The sequence below is a fragment of the Dermochelys coriacea genome, chromosome 16 (genome assembly GCF_009764565.3).
Source record: "Dermochelys coriacea isolate rDerCor1 chromosome 16, rDerCor1.pri.v4, whole genome shotgun sequence".
NCBI classification, from domain to species: domain Eukaryota; kingdom Metazoa; phylum Chordata; order Testudines; family Dermochelyidae; genus Dermochelys; species Dermochelys coriacea.
This window is the reverse complement of record NC_050083.1, coordinates 4,299,873-4,327,157: the sequence shown is the minus strand read 5'-3', so window position 1 is coordinate 4,327,157 and position 27,285 is coordinate 4,299,873. Positions and strand designations below refer to the sequence as shown.

Below are 27,285 nucleotides of genomic sequence, written 5' to 3'. Positions count from 1 at the left end.
CTTTCTTCCTGCCCCCACAACCACATTAGCCTCTCAAGATGGACGTGTTCGCTGCCAGTGTGACTGCTTTACTGGCTTTCATTAAAACCTTCTCAGCACTGATTTTCAACTGAGTGACAAACACTTCACAACACACTGAGTCATAAGGGAAGACACAAGAAGATGCATGGCACAGCCCCACTCTTCATGTCCAACAATTGTCAAACATGCTGGGGACAATTGTGTGGAAATACCATTGGTGCAAAGTGCCCCATTCCCTCTACACAGTGTAACTCCTGTTTGCAGGCTGGATGTTTGGGACAAGATCCTCGGCTGGGTAAATTAACATACATAGATTCATAGATTCCCGGGTCAGCAGGGACCATTGTGATCATCTAATCTGACCTCCTGTACAATACAGGCCAGAGACCTGCCCCCACAGTAATTCCTACAGCAGATCTTTTAGAAAAACATCTAATCTTAATTTTACAATTGCGAATGATGAAGAATCCATGAGGACCCTTATTGAATTGTTCCAGTGGTTAATTACTCTTGCCATTAAAAATGTACATTCTATTCCATTGACTTATCAATCCCTTGACTGCAGAGGAGCAGCACTAATTTCCCCAAGATGAGGACTGGGTTTGCTCTGCTGCAGCCCGGATAGAGAAGGGGCGGGAAAGGAGTTGCTCTCAGAGCTTTAGCTAATTTTCATGAGAAGTGCAGTTGCACAGAACAATCTCCCCTGTGCCTGAATCTTCCAGCCCAGTCCACAGTGCTGGGGCCATGCTCTGGCTAAACCAATCCTAGAATTAGGCTAGACGCATGCGGCGGGAGGAGACACCTGCTCTCTCCTCCCCAACAACTTCTCCCACATTGCGCCTATCTGTCTAGAGTCCCGAGTTTAGACTGGAGAGCTTGAAATAAAAGCGAAGCACACCCCTGTCTGAAGGGGCATGCAGGGATAAGACTCAGTGTTGGAAATCCGGGAAAGCATGAATATGGAAGGACAGATGGGGGTAAACATCACAACAAAGTTGGTCAGGGGATACCACCAAGCACAAGGGATAAGATGCACAGAGGTCCCCATGCAAGAATCTATATCAGGTCCCAATCAGAGTCCCCAAGGGGTTGTGGAGTCTTAGGCCTGGTGGTAAATAAGATGGGTGAACTAGAGTGCCTTGTGTTAAAGGAGGATATTGATATAATAGGCATCACAGAAACCTGGTGGAGTGAGGACAATTAATGGGACACAATCGTTCCGGGGTACAAACTATATCGGAGGGACAGAACAGATCATGCGGGGTGGGGCGGGGGGGAGTGGCACTATATGTGAAAGAAAATGTAGAATCAAATGAAATAAAAATCTTAAAATGAATCCACATGTTCCATAGAATCTCTATGGATAGTAATTCCAGGCTCTAATAAGAATATAACAGTAGGGATCTATTATTGACCACCTGACCAGGTCTGTGATTGTGACGATGAAATGCTCAGGGACATTAGAGAGGCTATCAAAATAAAAAACTCAATAATAGTGGGGGATTTCAATTATCCCCATATTGACTGGGTACATGTCACCTCAGGACGAAATGCAGGGACAAAATTTCTCGATCCTTTAAATGACTGCTTCTTGGAGCAGCTGGTACAGGAACCCACAAGGGGAGAGGCAACTCTCAATCCAGTCCTGAGTGGAGTGCAGGATCTGGTCCAAGAGGTAACTATAACCGGACCACTTGGAAATAGTGACCATAATATAACAACATTTAACATTCCTGTAGTGGGCAGAACACTTCAACTGCCCAACACTGTGGCATTTAATTTCAGAAAGGGGAACTATGCAAATATGAGATTATTTAAACAGAAATTAAAAGGTACAGTAACTAGAGTGAAATCCCTGCAAGCTGCATGAACACTTTTCAAAGACACCATAATAGAGGCTCAAATTAAATGTAAAAATGTAATAAGAAAAGCCAAAAAGGAATTTGAAGAACAGTTAGCCCAAAACTCAAATGGTAATAACAAAATGTTTTTAAGTACATCAGAAGGAGGAAGCCTGCTAAACAACTAGTGGGACCCCTGGACAATTGAGATACAAAAGGAGCACTTAAAGACGATAAAGTCATTGCGGAGAAACTAAATGAATTCTTTGCTTCAGTCTTCACGGCTGAGGATGTTAGGGAGATTCCCAAACCTGAGCCGTCTTTTGGAGGTGACAAATCTGAGGAATTGTCACAGATTGAAATGTCACTAGAGGAGGTTTTGGAATTAATTGAGAAACTTAACAGTAACAAGTCACCAGGACCAGATGGCATTCACCCAAGCGTTTTGAAGGAACTCAAATGTGAAATTGCGGAACTATTAACTATGGTTTGTAACCTGTCCTTTAAATTAGCTACTGTACCCAATGACTGGAAGATAGCTAATCTAACGCCAATATTTAAGAAGGGCTCTAGAGGTGATCCTGGTAATTACAGACCGGTAAGTCTAACATCAGTACCGGGCAAATTAGTTGAAACAATAGTAAAGAATAAAATTGTCAAACACACAGAATAACATAAATTGTTGCGCAAAAGTCAGCATGGTTTCTGTAAGGGGAGATCGTGTCTTACTAATCTATCAGAGATCTTTGAGGGGGTTAACAAAGGTGGACAAGGGCAAGCCAGTGGACATAGTGTACTTAGATTTCAAGAAAGCCTTTGACAAGGTCCCTCGCCAAAGGCTCTTACATAAATTAAGTTGTCTTGGGATAAGAGGGAAGATCCTTTCATGGATTGAGAACTGGTTAAAAGACAGGGAACAAAAGGTAGGAATAAATGGTAAATTTTCAGAATGGAGAGGGGTAACTAGTGGTGTTCCCCAAGGGTCAATCCTAGGACCAATCCTATTCAACTTATTCATAAATGATCTGGAGAAAGGGATAAACAGCGAGGTGGCAAAGTCTGCAGATGATACTAAACTGCACAAGATAGTTAAGACCAAAGCAGACTGTGAAGATCTTCAAAAAGATCTCACAAAACTAAGTGATTAGGCAACAAAATGGCAAATGAAATTTAATGTGGATAAATGTAAAGTAATGCAAATTGGAAAAAATAATCCCAACTATACATACAATATGATGGGGCTAATTTAGCTACAACTAATCAGGAGAAAGATCTTGGAGTCATCGTGGATAGTTCTCTGAAGACATCCACGCAGTGTGCAGCAGCAGTCAAAAAAGCAAATGGGATGTTAGGAATCATTAAAAAAGGGATAGAAAATAAGATGGAAAATATCGTATTGCCCTTATATAAATCCATGGCATGCCCACATCTTGAATACTGTGTACAGATGTGTTCCCCTCATCTCAAAAAAGATGTACTGGCATTAGAAAAGGTTCAGAAAAGGGCAACTAAAATGATTAGGGGTCCCATATGAGGAGAGATTAAAGAGGCTAGGACTTTTCATCTTGGAAAAGAGGAGACTAAGGGGGGATATGATAGAGGTCTATAAAATCATGAGTGGTGTGGAAAAAGTGAATAAGGAAAAGTTATTTACTTGTTCCCCATAATATAAGAATGAGGGGCCATCAAATGAAATTAATGGGTAGCAGGTTTAAAACAAATAAAAGGAAGTTCTTCCTCACTCAGCGCACAGTCAACTTGTGGAACTCCTTGCCTGAGGAGCTTGTGAAGGCTAGGACTATAACAGGGTTTAAAAGAGAACTGGATAAATTCATGGAGGTTAAGTCCATTAATGGCTATTAGCCAGGATGGATAAAGAATGGTGTCCCTAGCCTCTGTTTGTCAGAGGGTGGAGATGGGTGGCAGGAGAGAGATCACTAGATCATTACCTGTTAGGTTCACTCCCTCTGGGGCACCTGGCATTGGCCACTGTCAGTAGACAGGATACTGGGCTGGATGGACCTTTGGTCTGACCTAGTATGGCCATTCTTACGTTCTTAAATTATCCCTTGTTAGCAGTGCCCATGAAACAACTCTCTGTACTAAATTACAGAGCACTATATTTTGGTCTTAGTTAGTGGCAAGCACTGAGCGGTCCTTGCCTTGCCTTCTGAATGTTCATATGCCTCGCTGCATTATGACCCCTTCACCTTCCTTTCATGTATTTATTCACTAACACCCTAATCCTGCCCCACTGCCGTATTGTGCAAAAGCCAAGGAAATAGGGTTAGCACAGGATTTCACTGCAGGAATCCTCCTGATGGGCTCCATGGTGTGTGCCCATGTTACACAGACAGGGAAGATTGTTGGTGGATCTGTACAGTAACAACAGGATCTGGAGTTAGTGAGCTCCCCTTCCCTCTAGCCCATCCACACGCACACTCACTCCCTGTAATGAAATCCACATGGAGCACAGGTCTTTGGCATACAGGGCTGTGTGGACCCTCCTCAGTGCTTGTCCCCCTCTCAACCCAATGCAATGCTATCATACTGTTTCTGCTGCCTTTAGGGCCCTCCCCTATATAACTTTAGGGGACAAGATCTGGGCTGAGGAGGAGGATCTGAGGTGAACTATTTGGCAAACATTTACAAAATACAAACTATGCTCCTAGAAGAAACAATTCCTCCCTGAACCATAGATATAGAGTGCACATCAGACAAGGAGCCGGGTCAGTTATTATGCCTGTTTAAAATTAAAAGCCTAAGCTCATCCCATGATGTTCTGTTCTGTATTTGGAAAGAGGCAGAAGGGTATATTCGTATCCCATGAGGATTATGAACTGCTCTCCTGCCCACAGAGAATGTTAAACAGCATCTACTATGGAAAACCATGTTTAAATCAGCAGGCCTGAATAACTTGTGCCTAAGAGTCCTAAGACAGGTGGCTAAGGAGATCTCTGGCCCACTGATGCTAATTTTTAATAAATCTTGGAACACCAGGGAAATTCCAGAAAACTGCAAGATCCTAATGTTGTGCCAATATTAAAAAAAGGCAAGTGGAATGACCCGGGCCAGTTAGCCTGACAACAATCCTGGGCAAAATAACAGAAAGCTGATACAGGATTCAATTGTTAAAGAATTAAAATGATTAAAAAAGGGCCAAAGTACTTCATTTAGGAACAAAACATCAATGCACAACTACAAAATGGGGAATAACTGGCTAGGCAGTCGTACTCCTGAAAAGGATCTGTGGATTATAGTGGACCACAAATTGAATAAAAGCTAACAACATGATGTAATTGATAAAAAGGCTAATATGATTCTGGGTGTACTAACAGGAGTGTTGTATGTAAGACACAGCAGGTAATTGTCCTGCTCTGCTAGGACACTGGTGAGGCCCCAGCTGGAGTCCAACTCTGGGCATCACAGTTTAGGGAAAGATGTGGACAAACTGAAGGCGTCCAAAGGAAGCAAGAAAAATGATAAATGGTTTTGAAAACCTGACCTATGAGGAAAGTTTTAAAAAAAACAAACAAACTGGGCATGTTTAGTCTTGAGAAAAGAAGACTGAAGAGGGACCTGCTAACAGTTTTCAGATATGTTAAGAACTGTTATAAAGAGGACAGTGATCAATTGTTCTCCAGGTGCACTGGAGGGAGGACAAGAAGTAATGAGCTTAATCTGCTGCAAGGGAGATTTAGGTTAGGTATGAGGGAAAACTTTCTAACTCTAAGGGTAGTTAAGCTCCTAACAGGCTTCCAAAGGAGGGTGTGGAATCCCCGCCCTTGAAGGTTTTCAAGAACAGGTGATAGAGGAGTCTACCCCTTTAAGGGCAGTGATGCCTAGCAGTCAGCCAATCCCAGTCATGTGTGATGTGGCCCTTTACAATTTTGGGAGGTTTTAGACCTAGGAAATAAGAGGTTTTGGTGGAGAATAACTGGTCCTTAGGAATAAGTAGTATTTGGGAGAAAGTCAGTTGCAGTTTTGTTAAGGGCCTGGGACCAGGAGCATTGCAGGGCAAGGCTCCCTTCTCCCGCTACCAATTGGGAATGACCTGGAGGAAGGAGATTAGCATATATGCTGCCTCCTCCCTCCTTGTGGAGACTGCTGAGTTCTCTGAGCTTGGACACTGACTGGAGACAGGGGCCAGCCAAAGGAAAACTGGTTGACAGCTACAGCTCAGAAAATACCAGCCCCATGAAGGAGGACTGGGCAAAAGCCCTCAACCTAAAGCGGAGGTCTTGGTGGGAAGCTGTATGAACCAAGTAAATGAGACCCCAGGAGAAGGAGAGACAGGTAAGTGATTTATTTCTGAATGCCAGTAGAGAGTGCTGACGGAAGTGTGCCTGCAGGGCCTTGCTGTGTCCGCAGGGGGTGCTAGAGGGCAGGCATGCCCTGTGGCACAAACTCCATTCAATATTTTTATCAATGATACAGATGCATGTATAACTCACTTCTGACCAAACCTGTGGACCGGTAAATAATGATGAGGACAGGGCAATCATAAAGAGTGACTAGATCACTTGATAAGCTGGGCCCATTCAAACAAAATGAATTTTAATACAATCAAATGCAAGGACATACATGCAGGAATGTAGGCCAGAATGGGGGACTGTACCATGGAAAGCAGTGATGCTGAGAAGGATGGAGGGGTGTGATGTAATCTAATTACAATGTGACCATATAGAACATTGTTGCAACCACTGTTATATATTTACAGCAAATATTGTACAAAAGTTGTAGAGTGAGGTGTCTATGAAAAGACTGATGTGCTGGTTATGATTATGCAATCTGTATGCATGTATCATCTCTGTATGTGAAGTTATAAGTATTGGTTCTGTACTTGGATTTCATATGTTTGTTCCTGGGGTAACACACACAAGGTAACACCCAGCACATCTTGAAGGGACTATTCAAATTAAGTGACTCATCAAGAAACACTTGGTTGACAAAGACCATGGGAGACACTCATCTGCACTGAGTGGACTGTCATGTAAACATGCTGTTTGGAGAGCAGGTAATAGCTTCCTGCAATGACTGAGGGGAATTGGGCACGAACATGTGACTTGCCCATGTGACTCCAAACTCCATTTTGTTGTTGTAGTTTTGAAGAGTAAGAACAATGGAATGCCCTCCACATGGCAAAAGTGATAAAAGGCCCTGGAAACACCTCCATTTTATCTTCAATCCTGCCAACTATGCCACTGTAACCGTGCCTTAGTGGGTAACAACTGAGGGTGACAAGTTTAGGAAGAACTGCTGAGAAATAGGGCAAACAACCCAAAACTAGTGGTTACTCTTTTATAAGATATACCAAATCAGCCACAAAAGTAAACTTCTGTTTTACCACACTGGCTAACAAGAAAACATAAAGGCAGTTTCCTGAAGCATTTCCATTCTTATATCATCACCAAAAACACTGGATTCAGAGATGAATGGTTCTTTACAACCAATATCATCAAACAATAGGTTCTTCTGATCCCAAAGGACCAGCCACACACCTAGGTCAATATATAACTTAGATCTTACCCAAAAATCACACTGATGCCAATCCTTTAGTATTTAAAATTTAAAGGTTTATTCATAAAAAGAAAAGAAAGAAAGGTGAGTTAAAATTGGTTAAAGGAATTAATTACATACAGTAATGGAAAAGTTTTTGGTTCAGGTTTGTAGCAGTGATGGAAAAAACTGCTGGCTTAAGTTAAATTTCTGGAATACATCCACAGCTTGGATGGGTCATTCAGTTCTTTGTTCAGAGTTTTAGTTTGTAGCAAAGTTTCTTCAGAGGAAAGAAGCAGGACTGAAGATAAAATGAAGGTGTTTCCAGGGCCTTTTATAGCTTTTGCCATGTGGAGGGCATCCCATTGTTCTTACTGTGTAAAATTACAACAACAAAATGGAGTTTGGAGTCACATGGGCAAGTCACATGTTCATGCCTAATTTCCCTCAGTCATTGCAGGAAGCCATTACCTGCACTCCAGACAGCACGTTTACATGACAGTCCACTCAGTGTAGATGGGCATCTCCCCTGGTCCATTGTCAACCAAGGGTTCCTTGATGAGCTACTTAATTTGACTAGTCCCTCCAAGATGTGCTGGCTAGCTACCTTGTGGGCGGTACCCCGGGAGCAAACATTGAAATCCAAGTATAGAGCTAATACTTATAACTTCACATACAGAAATGATGCATGCATACAGATTGCATAATCATAACCAGCACATCATAGCCTTTTCATAGGCACCTCACACAACAACCTTTGTACAATATTTGCTGCAAATATATAACAATGGTTGCAACAATGACCTATAAAGTCATATTTTAATTAAATAACATCACAAGGGGACATAGTGGACAAGCAACTGAACATGAACTCCCAGTGCGATGCTGTGGCAAAAGGGCTAATGTGATCCTGGGATATGTAAACTGGGGAGCAGGAGCAGCGAGGTGATTTTACCTTATATACGGCATTGGTGAGCTCAATGCTGGAATGATGTGCCTAGTTCTGGTTTGGATATTTTTAAAAAGATGTTGAAAAATCAATGAGGGTGCACAGAAGAGCCATAAAAATGATTTGAGGGCTGGAGACAAAGCCTTACAGAGAGACCTTTAGACAGCTCAGACTGTTTAGCTTATCATAAAGAAGGTCCAAGGGTGACTTGATTATAATGTATAAATATCTTCATGGAGAGAAAATACTGGGTACTAATGGATTCTTTATTCTAGTGAAGAAAGACAGAAATAGAACTATGGGCTGGCCATTAAAGCCAGAGAAACTTAAATTAGAAACAATGCACAAATATTTAACAAAAAAGGTGGTTAACCAATGGAACTGACTACGAAGGGAAGTGGTGGATTCTCCATCTCTTGCTGTCTTCAAATAAAGACTGGATACCTTTCTGGAAGGTGCTTTAAGAGTGGGTTCAATATTGGATTAATTGGATGAAATTCAGTATACTGTGATATAGGCAGGCAGGCGGATGATCCAATGGTTCCTTCTGGCCTTAAAAAAACATCTATTAATCCTGGTGTAACTCTTTTGACACCAGAATTTGGTCCATTTTATTTATTTATTTTTCTCCCTTTCCTTGTCCTTTATACTATGATACTCCAATATCCCCCAGCTGCCCTCCCTGCTAATATGGATACTGGTGAAATCCATACATGAGCACCTACCAAATGGGCTGATTTTCACGGATGTGAAGTGCCTACCTCAGTTGGAGTTATGGGAGCTCCTCTGAAAATTATGTTGCCAAATGTGAACATTTTGGCTATTTGTTTTAATCAAGGAAACAGGAATGTCTGAATAAATGTAGCTTGTAACATCAAACCGGCAACCAGGACCAAGATCATCAACTCACCAACATTTCCATACTTTGGCAATTTATTTTCTTCCTTTAACAAACCACTCTTGTCTACAAACCAGCCCTCAGAAAACTGCAGGCTACAGATTACTTACACAGAAACAATCACAGTCTATTGTGCTTCTACAGTGGCTTTCAACCAAGATTTCAACATGCTCTGAAAACATTGGGGTGAAAACCATCCCTGCACAGAGGACCAGCTGAAGTCCAATGGGCTGGAGTGGCTCTTTACACGGGGGTAAATTTCACCCGCTAACAACTCTTCACACCACTATTGAGGGGTTCTTGCTGTCTACTCACCCTACAACTGTAAGGTTCATGAAAAATCTGGGTTCTCTCTTGCCACTGGTGAAAACCCCCATTCCAGTTTGGGACCTTAATTTGGTTCTTAAAAGTCTCATGAAATCTCCCTTTGAACTGATGGTGACCAGCTCCTTACTGAATTTGTCCATGAAAACTGTTTTCTTAGGAGCTATTACATCAGCCCACAGAGTCAGGGAGATCAGGGCCTTAATGGCAGACCCTCCTTTCCCGGTGTTCCTCAAGGACAAAATTTCCTTACAACCACACCCAGGTTTCTTCTTAAGCATCTTCTGAGTTTCATCTGAACCACCACTTTCATCTACCAGTTTTCTTTCCAAAACCACAGAACTCTAACCTGGAGACTGTTCTCCATCCTCTAGATGTCAGGAGGGCAGTAACCTTCTATCTAGATAGGACTGAATCATTTTGTACATTTCCTACATTGTTTGTTTAATTTGCAGACAGATCTAAAGGTTCTGCTGTTTCTATCAAAAGACTATCAACATGGATTTGGGGGTATATTATAGCTTATTACAGTGCTGCCAGTTTTCCACCCCATACTGGTGTGTCAGCTCACTCAATGAGGTCTGTCACAGGGTGATACTCACCCCTGCAGCACCTCTTGCTGGTCTCTCAGGGAATTAGCTCTTCCAGCCTCTGGAGCACCCTCTGCAGGCCAGTGTCCCACTTGCCGTTGGCCCCCATGTCCCTCCTGGACCCTGGTGCCCCTTTTACTCAGTGTGCTGCCCCCTGGCAAAACCCCCACAGTCTCTGGGTCTCCCCTCCCCAGGGAACCCCCACCCACTATCCCCACCTCACCTCAGTCTTTGGCTACTTCCAGTCACCATTGAGCCCCTACACACTGGGGTGGACTACAGTGTATAAGCCAATCTTCACAGGCAAGGGGGATTTGGACCAGCTGCCTCTGCCTACCCTGGGCTACACCCTTGCACCTTGATGGCCTTTGACAAGGCACAGCCTGGGGCTTTCAGGGTGGGGGGTCCCCAGTTCCCTTACCCTATTCCCCAGCCCTACTCCCCTCAGGTACTCTATTCAGCTTCCCATCAGCCAGGCCCTTCTCCCTCTAGAGACAGAGAGAGACTGTCTGCTCCTGGCCCACTGCCCTCTTATAAGGGCCAGCTGGGCCCTGACTGGGACATGGCCACAGCTGAGGCTGCTTCTCCATTCAGCCTTCCCCAGCCACAGCTTTCCCTGGGGCTGCTTTTAACCCCCCTGGGAGAAAGAGGAAGCCGGTGCCTATGATTGGCAGTGTATGTGCAGGCTGGACTGACTCTGCTAATGAAAATCTCTGATCGAAAGCAGATGGGACGCATGTGCACCTGAAGTGGAGCACCCATAGGGACACATCTTGAAGAACCACAGTTACTACAAAGGGTGAGTAACCTCTTTTTTCTGTCCCTCATGCTGACTTTTACTTGCAACCTACTGCCAAAGAAACACAAGCACAGAACATAGTCTGATCCGCCATCAGAGACCTGGCAAATTTGTCCCAGCCTGGGGCTGCTCAGGGCATTGCTTTTTAGCTGCCTCTCTGGTCACAGGCTCAAAGCCAAACTCTTATTAAACAGATGGCAAAAGGATAAAGAGAAGAAATAAGGCGGGGAAGGAAAAGGAGTTACAAGGGAAGAGTGAGAGCAGGAACTCCATGCTCACATTCCAGGTGCAGCTCAGGACTTAGCTGAAGCCAGTGGAATCATGTGGGTCCCTCCCTCTGGTCTGGTCTGTTCAGGACATCTCTCGGGATCAGGACAATGAAAGCCAATAGTGTCATGATGGATCCCAGGCTCCCAGAAGACACTGGACATGGGAGCCATGATGGCAAAGCTCACTCCTTTCAATCTATCTGTCTGCCCCCTGGTTTCATAATTCCCCCAAAGTATCTTTTTAAAGACCCAAGAGGGGGTGATGGGTGGAACAGTCCATCCCCTCATTATTTTGTTCACCATATAGGCTTAATTTCCAGCACACCAATGTCAGTCCCTTAATTTCCAGTGCCATTCTCCATTTGCTTACCAGTGATGATTTTCTGCACAGTCCAGGGTGGGGATCTGGACACCTGTGTGTTTGGACTAATCCAATCCTTTGGTCTTTAACTTTTGCTGATTTTTATGTAAGCAGAATCTGGATGAGCTCTTCCCTGACATCTAGGGGTGAGCTGTGGAAAAAGACTTCAGAAGCTGATTTTGTTTGCATGGACACACCCACCCTGCCTAGGTGCTCAGCATGATGGGGCTGCTTGCCCAAATGATCACTTGTGGCTGGTGTTGGATCCCCAGTCTCCTTGTTATTGGGGCAGTAGTAATAAAGGATTGTTATCCTTGTTGTGTGAACTGAGGGCAGCAGAACTCTACCTGGCCTACCCCAATGGAGGGACTCACCCTCAACTGAACAGCACTTGCTAGGCAGGGGACATGGGGGTGTTTGTCTGTCTCTGGTATAGTAAAAGAGCTAATTTAGACTCAACTAAAAGTCTTGTTATCTGCTGAAATCACTGATACCTAGGTCTAAGTATTAGATCTAGTTTGAGACATTACAAGAGACTGCTAGTGCACTAGCAGTGAGGCTACCCCCACTAACAGCTGAAATAATTGAGAGTAGTGTGTGTGTGTGTGTGTGTGGGAGCCCTGAAGACAACTTGGTGAGTGGGCAGCTGGTGGAGAGGAGCAGAGCCCTGCAGAGATGTGGGCATTAGGGTGATGAATGAGTGCCCAAGCAGTGCAGTATGTAAGGTGCCTCCTTACCTTGTCCCTGACTTCCACACAGGGTGGGAGGTGAACTCTGCTAATGAACCTTTGAACTCTGGAGCTGCACTGGTCAAGAACAGCAACTGTGAGTGGGGTACAGAGAAGGGACAGGCACATTAAAGGGACTTTTGGGTTGCTGGACTTAAGACTCTGAGGGGAAAAGGACACTGCCCAACTTATGTTGGGGTGGGTCCTTTTGCTCATGGTTTGTATTTATGAACCCTAGTTGTGGTCTTTTCCCAAATTAATGCCAAGTTAATTCCCTTCTTTTATTAAATGTTTTTGCTACGCTCAGATTCTGTGCTTGCAAGAGGGGAAGTATTACCTCTTAGAGGCACCCGGGGGTGGTGTGTAATTGTCCCAGGTCACTGGGTGGGGGCTCGAACCGGTTTTGTGTTGTGTTGTTGAAAAGGAACCCCTAGATACTGAACCTAGCCTTTGTTGCTGCTGGCTCCACCTGGCAGAAGGGTTACATTTACAAACAGTTTTATGTAACAAGACGAGTTGGACTCTCGTTACCTTTGACAACAGGCGTCTGTACAACAAACCTTAGCTGGAGGTGTCACTGCTAATTCTGCCCCAAATCCAAAACAAAACCTCCACTAAGTTACAGTTCAGGTTGCTAAGTACCATTCAAGGGAAAAGTCGCAATGAACAGGTCCTTACAATGAATATAAAGATTAAAATATGATGGCTACGTTTATATAAACAGTGTTACGTTACACTCCATTCACATGCATACCATCAAACCGAAACATTCTCTCTGCTCCATTGTCCAGATATCACCATTAATACTATGGTCAAATTATTATGAATGTAAGACAAATGGTAATTTCTTGTTCGGAGGTCACTCACTCTCTACAAGGTGTGGTGCTTCTCAGCCAATAATTAGATCTTGCCACAGCTGTATATTGTGGTATCCTGCTCATCTGAAGGTCACATTTTTTTGCTTCTGTAGCTAAACCCATTGCTCACCCCAGAGGCTCCTTGAGCCTCCCTCCCCCAAGCTCCCTGGATGCCATACTCCCATTTCTCCACTCTTTCCGGGATCCCCTGCAACTTCCCCCAACTTTGCTCCTGCCAGGGCTCTGTGATCACATGGTCTCCTATTCTCCCCTCAATGCCAGGAACTCTGTGTGCCTCTTATTGTCTTCTCCCCAAATACCAAGGTCCCCCCCCTTCTTCCCTGAAAGTCAGGTGCTCTCTGTGTCCCCCTGTTTTCTCCTCTGCAGCCTGTCAGGGTCTGTGTGTCACCCCATATTCCACTCCCTCCAGACCATTGATCCCCATTCTTCCCTCATGCCAGAGACTCAGGGTGCCCCTTCATAGCCCTTTTCCACCCATTCCCAGATATGCCCTTTTCCGCCAAGTTCCACCTGGCTCCCTTGCCACCATACCAGGGTCTTACACTTCCCCCCACCCCATGTGACACTAAACACCCCTGTATTCACACCCTGCACGCTATCATAGTAATCTTTGTATCAAAATATGCCTTGTGAGATATATTTGAAATTTCATAACTCTGATCAGTAATATTCTTGTGTGATGTATGTATGTGGTGAGTATTAAGAGTTATGAATATATGATGGAATTATGACTGTGGACAAAGTACATCCAGGGGAATTAGTGAGCCGGCCTGTCCTAAACAAGCAAATGTGGGTGCCTCAATTTACATAGAAGCAGTAATCAGGGCCATCAAGCCAGTGGGGGAGGAAATGGCAGGAAACAGAACAATTTTCATTTCAGCAAACATGGGGGGGGGGAGTGGGCGGGCGGGGGGGGGGCGGAGAAAGAGCATGGAGCTTTCTTCACCCCTGACTCCATGTCGCTTTCCTCACAGCTTGAACAAACTCTTCTTTGAGGGGTAACCTTCAGAAGAATCCATTTCAAAAGTTACTGATCTATAAAGCCAGGGGGATGAACTTCAAGGGGCAAGTGATCGAATCAATACAATACAATATTACTGAATTATAAAAGTGTATCAAGTGAGTTTCTTTCTGAAAACTAATGACATACTGGTGATGAATATCATTGTGAAATGTCTGTATTTACACTAGAGGAGGAAATATGGACACTTAGTGATTTTATGGACAGTTCCTCAGTTTTGTCACATAAAAATAATGGCTCAGGTATGGGAATCTCCTTCACATCCTCTGAAGTGAAGACCAATGTAAATAATTCATTTAACTTCTCCTCAATGGCCTTGTCTTCCTTGAGTGCTCCTTTAGCACCTCAGTAATCCAGTGGCCCCACAGACTCTTCGGCATGCTTCTCACACAACCTATTCTGTCATTCCTGTATATTTTGAATCCAGGTATTACCATGTCCTATCACTTATCATCCTTCCACCAAGTTTCTGTGATGCTGTATAGAAACCCCGCACTGGGCAACAAGGGGTTAATGAGCTGCTCTGGGTTCAGCCAGCCCCATCCCACCACACCTGCAAGAGATGCTTAGACTGGAGGAGTTAAAAGGGAGCAGAACAGGGGCTGACCAGGGAAGAGAATGGACCTTTAACTTTGCAGGATCTTTCCCCACCACAACTGCCTGAAGGTTTTTTTGAGGGAATTGAGGACCTGAGTCTGACAGAGACTAAGAGAAAGGCTCCCCCCCCCCCCCACACACACACTAACTCAACTTGTTTGTATGAATTCCCCTTGTTTTTCTTTAAGGACTATGCCCGAAGGGGAGAGACTTGGAAGGGACCTGGCTGGAGGGCCCAGTCCCAGTAAGGAACACACCACTGTAGCGTCAGAGCAGCTGGCAGCTGCTGCCCTCAGGACAGAGAGAGCTGCTATGCCATGGCCAGACATAATGAGGCAGTGGTTAGCTGTCCCCCTTCACAGATGCTTATTATATCAATATCCTCCTTTAATACCTGGCACTGAAGTTCACTCCTTCACACGTTAGTATTTAGACTTCTAGCATTTGTTCAAAAGTACATGTAAAATGTGTCTATATTTCGCTGTCTGCCTTCATGTGATGTAACTGAATGGGACTCTTTTTCATTTGACTGTTTCTCTTCAGCTTTTACCTGCACTTCATCAACTTCTATGTTCTTCTGTTTACTAAGGTATAGTGTATCCCCTTTAATAAATCATCCCTTCAGGCAGGAGTCCCCAAACTGTGGTATGCGTACCCCTGGGGGTACGTGAGCCATCTCCGGTGGGTACGTGGGTGAAATTGTGTAATGGTGGATTTTATTTATTAATGATTTTACTTATTGCTTTTTTTTAATAGGCTACTTAGACAAAACTTTAAAACTCTGTGGGAATTTGTTATATAAAATATGGCAGTTAATTTACTTCAAGATGTACCGATGAGAACACAGGTAGATAGATAGATAGGTAGAGGTGCTGATGTATAGATCACCTTCAATCGCCATACAGCACGGGTTTAGTTGCTCAGCAACTGTCCAGTCTAACTGAGCTCAGAACTTAGTCAGAGTTTGCTTTTTGGGGGTTGTAGATGTCACACTATAACTATATCTGTAACAGTGAAATATAAACAGGAGGCTAAAGACAGGTAATGTTAAGAGGAACACACAAAGTATCAGTGGTGAAAAGTGAAGTGATGAAATTTGTGTTGCCAGTACCCGTGCACTTGCTGAAACCGCTGGTGAGACAATGACTCAACACATGTCTCTCAGCCTGTGAAGTGAAACATGGACACCAAGGACAAAACAGGATCTATATCAAAGATATGTACATATGAAGAAAAGCACCAAATGGGATTTACTTGGACTGGAGACAGTGAATGCCCTCAGCTGCAATGTGTGTTATGTGGTGAAGTCCTGTCGAGTAACAGCCTAAAACTGACTCTTCTACACAGACACTTGGAAACAAAACATGAACAACACAAGGACAAACCACTGGAATTTTTCAAGTGGACACGGGTGCATCTAATGGCAAGCAAGAAAGTTTTGTGCTCTGCTGCCACTGACAATATGAAGGCCCTTGAAGCATCTGACTTAGTGAGTTACAGAGCTGTGAAGTCAGGAAAACCTCATGCCATAGCAGAGGAGCTAACACTACCTGCTGCCGCAGACATGGTAAGCGCTATGCTTGGAGAGAAGGCCCAAAATTAATTCAGTTAGTGCAATTATCAAACAACGCAGTATCATGTCGAATTGATAGCCAAGGATGTTCTACCTCAATTAGATGTAACCCTTCTGCCCCTCAGAATTGGCAGCAACAAGGGCTGGGTTCAGTATCGAGGGGTTGCATTCCAATACACAATGCAAAACTGGCTTGAGCCCCCACCCAGTGACCTGGGACAAATATATACCACCCCTCCTGGGCACCTCTAAAAGACAGCACTTCCCCTCTCACAAGCACAGAGTCTGTTTCTCTCTGTTATTAAAAGGCTTTTGCTACACTCAATATGGCATTATGTTGGGGAAACACCACCAACAGGATTCATAACACAACCCATGAGCAAAAAAAACCCACCCCAAGCAATTTGGGGCATGTCCTTTCCCTCTGGTTCTTGAGTCCAGCAACCCAAAGTCCAACAACCCAAAAGTCTCTGTCCCTGGTCAGTGCAGCACTTTTATGATTTCAGCCTGTAGTAGGGGAGTCTCAGTACTGGTGAACCATTGACCCACAGTGAATTCAGCTCAGCAGCCTGTAAGCAAACTCTTAATAGAATCAAAATTAGTTCTGATATTCCACAGTAGAAAGAGAAAGCAGTGCAAGTAGCATATAAGGCTCTCACCAGGAATCCCCATACCACCAGATAAATCTAAATCTTACCCCTACCCTCTCTCTTCATTCACTGAGTTTTCGACCCCATGTCCCTTGCCTAGCAAGTGCTACTTACTTGATGGCGAGTTCCTCCATCATAACAAAAGGCCAAGTACAGTTCCACTGTCCTTGATTCACATAATCAGGATAATTACAATTTATTCTTCCTGCCCCAATAACAGAGAAACTGGGGATCCCACAGCAGCCAAAGTGACCATTTGGACAGCTATGGGCTCATGCTAGGTGGGGTGGGTGTGCCTATGCAAATGAGATCAGTCCCTGAAGTTCTTTTCCACAACTTGCCACAACTCACCACCAGATGTCAGGGTGGAGCTCATCCTGACTCTGCTTACATAGAAAACCATGTCACCAGTAGCCAGTACTTTGCTCTGCAGTTGGACAAATCCACGGACATGGCAGGTTTAGCTCATCTTCTGGTGTACGTGCAGTACATTTATACGGGAGGATATTTTGGTTTGCCAGGCACCGTCTACCAGAACAACAGCTGAGGAGACTTTCTGATTGCTTGACAGCTTCATAAATCAACACAGCACCTGGTCACGATGTGTTGGCATCTGCATCGATGGAGCAAAGCCAATGACTGGGAGGCATAGTGGAGTAGTGACATGTATCAGAGCAGACACTCCCAAGGCAATGTGTATGCTTTGCAATATACATAGGGAAGCACTTGCTGCCAAAAGCATGCCTACCAACTTAAGGAGATGCTGGACCATGCTGTGAACAGGGTAACCTTTACAAAGGCTTGATCCTAGAATTCCAGAATAGTTTCTGCTCTATGTAATGAGACGAGAAGTGAGCATGTCAATCCATGGCTCCACACGGTGGTGCGATGACTGTCACAGGGCACATAACTTAGGGTTATTATGGGCCTACATTTAGAGAATGTTTATGTGTATTTGGGTCTCACGCTCCCTCTCTAAACCCGTTTGCTGCTTCTGTTCGCTAGCTCCTCTCGTCACTTACGAGCTGGCTTTTTAAACCTGTTTTCCCTGAGTTAGCTCTGCCCCCTTGCCAAGGGATTCAAAGGAATTGGGGATCAAAGGATGGCAGGGTAGAACCTGATAGGGAAATGCTCAGCCTGGCCTAGCAGGCCACTAGGCTCAGCACACCCCCAGGGGACCCAGCCAGGAGCTATTTTTACACATACATGAAAAATTCCAGCCCAAGTGAAATGTGAAGAGCTCTATTGATGAGGATATCATGGGCATTCAGTGTTATTCTGCTGGGACTGCAACCTCTCATCTCTATTGTCAGTAAACCTGGGGCAATGCTGGCACCGTGGAGTCACTAGTTCCAATGCATTCCCAGTGTGAGAGGTGACATGTACAGAACTCTGGCGTCTGGGGAAAGAGAGTCAAGGGAGGCTTTGCCAGTCTGAAAGGGTGCGGGAAACAGCCAGGGGACAAACCCTTCTCCATTGATAAGCACTAACTCCCTTGTGTCCAGAGCAGCAGGCACAGCAGAGAGCAGGTTTTGGAGGGTCCTGTTTCAGCAGAGATGGCAGGGTAAGGCAGCTGGTTAGAGGAAAGGAGAATTATCTTACCAACTGGATCCCAAACCCAAAACAGGAGGTGGGAGGAAGAGCCATCAAATGGGCAGCCAGAACTCCTGGTTCTGGTGGAGATCTGGATGAGTTGCTGGTGCCTGAGGCCAGTCACTTCTCCCCTCTGTGCCTGTAGGGCAAAAGAGAACTACCCCTGCTTGATGAGGCCAGGCTGCAGGCTCAGCTACAGGGCCAGGGAGCCCCTGCTCAATTTTAGGGAGAGGGGGTCCTGCATTTCCCCCTGTGGTGTGTAGCCAGGCTGGTCGCAGGAGATCAGCAGAGAAACTGGGGGAAGTTATTGCTTTGATGGGACCAACTTCGGCTGGTCCAGGCAGGGGCGCTGGAACCATTTGTATAGTGGGGAGCTGGAAACCCTGTATGGGATGGAAACCACTTCAAGCCAGGGGGTGCAGCAGCCCCCAGCACCCCTAGTTCCAGCACCTATGGGTCCAGGGGATCCCTGGGCAGTCGGGGCCAGCTCCGGGCAGAGTTGCTGCGCTGCTGTGACCTCCGCGGGACAGGCCAGCCCTGGTGCCCCCCATTCGCACGGGCTTCTCGCTGCCCCGGCAGGACTAGACGCTCCGCCTGAGGAGCCCGAGGCGGCCGGTCCCGCTCTGCCGGAGGGACCGGTCGGGCTGGAGCCGCCCCCGCCCCCGGCCGGCAGGTATAAGGGCGGCGGGGCGGGCTAGCGGGCGGGCGGAGCGCGGCGCGATGGAGCCCTGGCCGTCCCGGAGCCCGGCGCTGCTGCTGTGCGCCGCGGGGGCGCTGCTCCTGCTCCTGCTCCTGCTCCTGCTGCCCGCCGGGGACCCTGGCAGCTGGGGCCGGGCGCTGCCCCTGCTGCTGCTGGCCGGGGGCGCAGCCCTGCTCCTCCTGTGCGCCCGGCCCCTGGCCCTGCGGCGCGCCCCGGAGCGCGTGGGCTACCTCCCCCAGCCGGGCTGCAGCCGCCGCCAGGCCGCCCGCCGGGCGCGCCGGAGCCGCAGGGCCGGGGAGCTGCCGCCCCTCTACCCCAACGGCTGGTACCGGCTGCTGGACTCGCACGGGCTGCCCCGCGGCGGGGTGCGCAGCCTGGCGGCGCTGGGTGAGTGTGGCGCCGGGGCAGCGGCCTCTCCTGCCGCGGGGCCGGGGGTGCAGCGAACCGGGCTCGCCTTTGCGAGCCGAGCCTGCTCCGGGAGCCCCAGGCAGAACTTCGGGGGCGCCGCTGCGGGCAGCACCCAGGGGCTGGCTGAGCCGCCTCGCGCCCGGCTAGGGGCGGGGGCGGGGGCGGGGGCAGGGGGGGCTGCAGAATCATGCAGCCCTTTCGCCACGGGGGGCTGCAAAGCGAGCCTGCCCCGTCGTCATCCCCCGCAGCTCCGGTCCCCGCCCTGCTCCAGCCCCTCTGCTCTCACCAGGTGTCAAGTGGCACGCCCAGGTGCCCCCCGCTGCCTGTCCTGGTCGCCAGCACCAGATGGCCTGTGGCAGCAGGGGTGCCCCTTCTGATTTCAATGCGTGGGGGCAGTGCTTAATTTGCGCCAGGGCTGAGCCCATGGTACCTCCAGGCTCGAGAAGTCGTAGCCCCGGCACCTCGGGGCCTGCCACATCAGTTATGAAAGTAAAAAAAATGTTTGAGTCCCAGCACCTACCTGCTTGAGCCCCACACTTCTTTCATTACAAATTAAGCACTGGCAGGGGGCATCTGTCAGCGGGGGGCCTCTGGAAGCTCTTGGATTTATCTGAAGGAGGACATGTCCAAACAGTCTTTTGGGAGCACTTGCAGGGATCATTGCCTGTGTGGCTAATAAGAATTCACATAGGTTTGCTTTGGTACCACAAAATTCTCAACATACTAGTTTGTTAGCACCAAGAAAACTGTGGAATTTTTCAGACCTAGTTAGTAAGCTTTTCTGTCCTAAACTGGAACTTGTTGAAGAACAACACTCTCTGCACATTGGATAAAAAGGGGAGAAAAGTCTGATATTCATCTGGGAATTTGTGTACCATCGCTCATTGGACTAGCAGCTTATTGTACATGATCTGTAGGCAGCCTCGTACTTTGCACACAGTCCCTTCTTAGGTCAGACTGTTGTGTATGGTTCCTGACAGTTTGTAAGTAGTTTCTGATCATCGTGGTAATTTGTGGCTGGTGCTGGACAGTTGTGCATGTGTGTTGACCAGACTGGAAGTCTGATGTCTCTCCCAGGCTGAGTAAATATGACAAGCACATTTCTAAGATGGCATGAAAATTAGCGGACACTCCCTGCTGGAATTGGGTTGACCGAGCTAGGGGCATGATTTGCAAACGCAGTCTTGCTCTGGCTGGCTTACTGTACTCACTCCACGTGTGTGTGGAAAAGTAGGTTGCACATGCTTCCTTGCCATGCATGGCACTTTGCACGCATTCCCTTTGCTCCTGAGGGAATTCTGTGCCAAAGCAACAAAAAATTCTGCGCACAATATTTAAAATTCTGCAAATTTTATTTGTCAAATAAATGTGGAGGCTGTATCATGGCAGTGGGGAGCACAGGCTGTGGGCTGCACAGAGGTGGGAGATCACCCTGCAGATCCTCTGGGACATGGACTCGACAGTGGGGCTGCACCCAAGCCTGACACAGCACACGGGCTGGACCTGCCCCAGAAACACCCTAGGGTCTTTACCCTCCATGCCAGATGCACCAGGTCTGGGCAGACAGTCTCAGCCCAGCAGGATCCAAGTGTGTGGGGGGATCCAGGTGTGGGGTGAGAGGCAATCTGGGTGTGGGGTGGCTCAGGGGGGTCTGAGTAGTGGGGGGGTTCTGGATGCACAGGGGCTCAGTGTGGGTGCAGGGACAATGGGGCTCAACTGGTGAAGGTGGTTGGGGCTCAGCAAGGGGGGTCTGGGGCTTGGCGGGGTATTCTGGGTGCTGGGGGAGTGGGTCTTGGTGGGGTGGGGGTCTGGGTGCAGCTGGCTGGGGCTTAGTGGGGTGGGAGTCCAGGTGTGCGGGGCTCATCCAGGTGCAGGAGGGTGGGGCTCATCGGGGTGGGGTGTTGAGTATGGGAGGCTCTGTGGAGAGTGGTCTGAGTGCAGGCAGGGTCTGGATGCAGGGGGAGTGGGGTTAAGCAGAGGACTCTGGGTATGGGGTGATCTGGATTCAGGGGGGTTGGGTGCATGGAGAAGCAGGGTGGGGGTGGGGTGCAGCACTTCCTGCAGCTGGGAGAAGTTTCTGGGTGGTGAGTCTGACCTGGCCCGGCTGCTCCTTGCTGTCCTGTCCTCCTCTGCCCCCAGCCCAGCTGGGACTAGCAGCTGAGCTGGGTGCAGGGTAGGAGCCACCAGTAGGGGCATTCCCAGCCCTGCCCGCACCCCCAAGTGGTGATATACTGCTCTGCTGGCTGCTCCGAGCACCCAAAACAATGCACCCGTGCTATTGGGGAGGGGGTGTGTGACCGCTCTTGCGGCTTCCCTTTGCTTCCCTGTCAGAAAATCTTTTTTCTGCGGGGAAACAAAGAAATCTGCTGGGGACATTCATTCTGTGCAAGCCCAATGGTGCAGAATTCCCTCAGAAGTATCTCTTGCTCTAGCTAGCTTGCCCTGCATGCTGTAACTGGGACAGGCAGTTTGTGGATGCTCCCTGTTTGGCTCATCTTCCTGACCCTGCAGCAGTTCCTGTCCAGCTGCTGGGGCTCTCTGTTTCCGGGTGGTCCAGCCCCAGTTGTAGTGGTATGAAGCACAGTAGCAGGTCAAATAAGCTGATGTGCTGGATGTGGCCCTGTGGCCTCTAGATGCCTGTCCCTGCTTCAGCTATTTGTATTATGGTAACGATGACTGAGATTGCATGAGGCCAGTTGTTCTCAGCGATTGCATAGTAGAACCCCCGTTCCCACATTGTGGTATATAGCAGGAATTCCCTTCCCACTCAGCAGTGTGGGAACGTACAGGGTAGGGTGGTCATGACTCCCCCATGGGTTGGAAGATGGCTATTGGAAGAAAAAGAGAGATGTTGGAAAACCAGCGGAATTACAACAAATGTATCAAAGTGGGAATTCCTTGTTGAGGAGGCTAACTAAGCTGAAGGAAGTGAAGATGGACAAAATGGTGTTGGCTTTCTACTGCCTGCAAACATTCTAGCTAAAAGAAGTTTTGGGAGGACAGTGTGGCATTGAGAATTACCATCTGTTACCCAAGCATGCTAATAGCAAGTTAAATCCTGATTATATTGAATTCCTAGCTGATTGCATGCCTGTAGACGAGATTGTGTACTTCATAAAGCAGGGGCAGTGTAACACAGAACATGTGCTTGGCTCAAAAGGAGATGATTGCAAATCAAAGACCATGGATGGTCTAGCTGATCTGATAATAAATAAAAAAACATTTCTACAAGCTCAGACTGGCTGCTTCATAATCAAAGGATTATGCAGAAAGAAGTAAAAATGGAAAAGGTGTATGTAGTTAAAGGATTCCCAACTGAAACATGTTCCTGCAGCACTTCTTGAACACATTGCCCCATCCTGGCTGCACAGAAGTTAATAGGTAAATGTGCCAATGGGAAGAAGGTAGTGTAGTCTCTGAAAAAAATCAGGACAAATGCAAGAAAAGGCAAATCTGGAAGGAAGAAAACATGACTAAAAGATGATCTGCAGGCATCGGTGACAGTGGATTCCATTCTGATGAGTGAGAACAAAATTGATGCTGCACAAGAAACATCAAAACAGTGGAAAACATGACAAGGGGATGAGCCCATACAAATCTGTTCCCAAGCACAAAAAAGTGTCTTTCTTTGCATTAGATGAGTTTGATCCAGGAACACCACAGGTTTCAGGGTCTCCCCAACAAACTGACAGTTCTGTTGGAATCCCTAGTAAGATCTCTACCCATGAAGAGTGTTCATGTATAGAACATTTTACATTAATGTTGAAGACATGAAGTCTCTCTTGGACATAATTGGCTGTGATTTCTGCCGTGAATATCTACAAGCACAAGAGTGGTTCTCAAAAGTGCAAGCTGTAGCAGGCCCATCTCCTGAAGATCAGAAAGTGTAAGTGCTCTACAGAGTTTCAAGAAACATGCCAAGTCTGACCATGTTCCTAGTGAAAATCTGCAGATATTTCTGCACGCCTTTCTGAGCCTTCCTTAGCTAGTGAGGATGTTGATTTGGGTTTGTCAGACATCAAAGTCCCCGACTCTGTGACTGACCTAAGTATTGGATTATTGGGTGCTGGAGTCTCTGATTCTGGGACAGAGTTGCCCATTGCTTACTAGTGTAATTGTTATGGATGTTGATACTGAAAGCATGTAGCAGAATTTTGAGTTTGACAAGGCAGATCCAACTTCTATTGGCAGATTCTGTTTGCTGTCTTTTGGTAGCAAAGAACAATTAATTAAGAACAAGACTCTTCACCTAGCAAACACAAAGGAAGTATTAAAATGTGTCTCTTTGTCACAACTTTTAATGGAGGGTTACACTAGCAATCCTAGTTGATGTACAGTTTGACTTTTGCCTCATTTTGTTTCACTTGTTCTCTTTTCCGGACAAATTCCCCATCTTCCTTTGCAAACTATAAAACTGGGTTCACAACTTTTTTCTGCTTTAACGAACGAGTAGGACAACATGAACATTCAAAGGAACACGTGGAAGCAATCACTCAGTGGATGGAACTTGCAGAATGGTTGGAAAAGGGTCATACAACTGACAGATATGCACACCTGCTATCAGCTGTAGCAGGACATATATCATAATATTTTGTTTAGTCTCCTGAATATTTTGCTATAGGTTCAGACAAGAAATTAGACAGATCTTGTAATGGTATCTTGTTGGGCTTACTATAATTGCTTGCAAGGTATGATTGTGTGTTGGGAGATCATGTGGAAGCTATTAAGACCTGTACCGTAATGGTGATGTACTTACTGAACTGAATTCAAAATGAATTTATTGATAGGATCCCAAGAAAAGCACCTTGGACTATTGTCAACAAGATTAGGGAAGTTAAATGCTTCTATATTCTGTCTAACTGTACTCTGGACCAAACCTGAACAGAACAAACGTCTCTGGTATTATGTATGTTGAGATTTCGAAGTTGAGAGCTTTGTAGATTTCATTGATATCCACTCCAAAACAGGGCAGAGTGTTATGGAGATTATTGTAGAGAAGCTGAAAAAAAGATGGTTTAGATATTGCTGATTGCAGGGGGAAAAGCTATGACAGTGGAACTCACATGGCTGCAGCACTCAAAGGTGTTCAAAATCGAATTCAGCAGAGAAATCAATGTGTCTTTTGTTCTATATGCTGCCAATTCATTGAATCTTGTTGGGGAACAACCATTGGAGCATCTTCTCCAAGTTGTTCTATTTCTTTCGAATTGTCCAAAGATTGTATACCCTTTTTTCTGCTTCTACTAGTCATTGGGATGTATTGAAAAAGCATATCATCACTAAGTTAAAATACCAAAATATGACAAGATGGTAGAGCAAAGATAGAGGCAATCCATTCACTACGTAATCAGGTTGAGGGTGTTTTTGGTGCATTAGTTGAGATCAAGACTTCAGACAATCCTTACACCAGAACTTAAGGTGGAAGCTGATAGCATGAGAATAAACAATTCAAAGTTTACATTTGTTTGGCTGAAATGTGGTATATTATCTTATCACAAATTAAAGTTGTGTGCAAAAAATTGCAGCATATGGAACTTGAGATTCAAATGGCTCACAGTTTACTTGGTGACCTTCAAGCCACTTTATTGGAGTTAATTTTCTGGGTTCATAGCCTGTGAAGCCATAGCTTCCTTACATGCAGAAAAGTTAAGAATATCTGCACAGTTCAAAGAGAACCAATTTTAAAAGAGGAATGTAATGCCAAGTGAACTTGCAAAGGTCAGATGGTCATCAGTTCCTGAAAGTTTTTGAATGAGAGATTTTTGACCCCCTCTTATAACACAATATTAACGACCTTAGTATCTATGAATCTATGAAAAGTATCACCAGCAAAGACCTAAAGAAATGTGCTTGCTGCTTGCTAAGTTTCTACCCTAAGGATTTAAACTCTGAGGGTTTTTGATATTGAGCTCTTCACCTGTTTCTGCAAGCAAATCTTTAAGGATGATTGAGAAATGGAAACACGAACTGATCTCCTTAGTCACTTTCACAAAAGGTCTTTACATGCGAGTTTCCCTACCACAGAAACAGCACTGTGGGTTTTTTTTTTTTTATGTCTACCTGTAACCATGACTGCTAATGAAAGACGTTTCAGCAAGCTAAAGTTAATCAAGATTTATCTCAAATGTCTGTGGGACAAGAAAGGTTAAGTGATCTGGCAGTTATTCCTGCAGAGAATTCAGAATCAAGACAGGCTGGGATGAGCTAGTTAATGAGATTCCTAGCTTTCTCTGAAGCAAAGTCCCATTGTAAAAGTACTTAGTAGTGATTGTGGGGTGGCTGGTTCTTTTTGCAGTGGTGGTATGGGGGGTGGATTTGAGGCTAATAATACATCACGTTTTCTTGCACAGAAGGTGGTACAATATTAAAAGTTAGTTTTAACTGGGGTTTGACAAGTATTAAATCTTTCTAACATGACTCTGTATTAGACAGGCCTATGTGTTTATTTTTATTGTCCCTTAACTTTGAGAATATGTGGTTCTGGATAATTTAAATCAATAATTCTCATTCTGTTTAGTACATTGGTGTATTAAAGATTGGTTTGGTCATGGTTCCAGTAGTATTATGTTCTCACTTAGTTTTATTATATGCACTATTTTTTGTTGTCGGTACAATGTCAGAACCAAGTATTCTAGGTAGTTTTTATTAATAAATTAACCCTTTATTGCCTTGAATGGATAGTTAAAGGTCAGTTCAGCTGTTTTTTTCTGGAAATATTACTTTGCTCTCTTAGTTGTATTCCATATATCATTTTTTGTCCTCTGTGCCACATTGAAACCAATTCTGGGCGGTTTTATTAATAAAGCTATTATTGCCCAGTATGGGCACTCGAAAGTTGGTTCAAAAGAGTTTTTCTATAGTATCATGTTATTCTCAGCTACTTCTTGTTCTCAGTTACTTGTGTTATCTGTATCATTTCATTCTCTGTGCAGCTTTGGAACTCAGTGTTACAAGTGGTTTTAGTAATGAAGCTATTTATTGCCTGGAATGGCCAGTTAAAGGTGGGTTCAACCAGATTTTTCCATTAACACTGTTATTCTCACCCAGTTGTATTATATGTATAATTTTTGTAACTGTGCAACTTTGGAACAGACTGTTCCAGGTCCTTATTGGTGTTTAAAAAGGGTTCTGGGCCAGAATGGGTTACTCGCTGGGTGCTATTAATAGACTCTCAATCCTAGAATATTTTCCTCAAGATTATCTATATATATCCACTGTCTTCAAAATCAGGTTTATTTATTAAAATGCTGTTCTGGGCCATTCCAACTCATTCTGGATTTTACCCCCTTCTGGAATGACCAGACTGGCTCAAAGACCAGGTCCATCTAGGCCAGTGTCTTCTCTGTGGCAGTGACCATCACCAGATGCCTCTGAGAAAGGTGTAAGAGCACTGTAGTAACAGATGTGGAACAACTTGCCTCTGATTCATCTCTTTGTTGGAGATTGCCCTGAAGCAGGTGTTTAACATCCTTGTTAAACCAAGGCTGCTTCTGTGACTGTGCTCCCAGCACTGACCTGCTTCCTGGGCTGCTTTTCTGGCCCCTCTGGCTCTGGTTGCTGCAGGTCTGCTCTCTCTGGGCTGTGCC

The 27,285-nt window shown here is 45.7% G+C and overlaps 1 protein-coding gene across 1 annotated transcript in view; it reads left to right on the top strand.

The window, feature by feature from the left end:
• LOC119844323 (cholesterol 7-desaturase nvd-like) overlaps positions 1-27,285 on the top strand; it is a 65,237-nt gene that overhangs the window by 4,733 nt on the left and 33,219 nt on the right. The window contains exon 3 of the mRNA XM_038374996.2: positions 19,460-19,678. Coding sequence (XP_038230924.1) covers positions 19,460-19,678 — 219 coding nt within the window. The remainder of the gene's footprint in view (positions 1-19,459; positions 19,679-27,285) is intronic.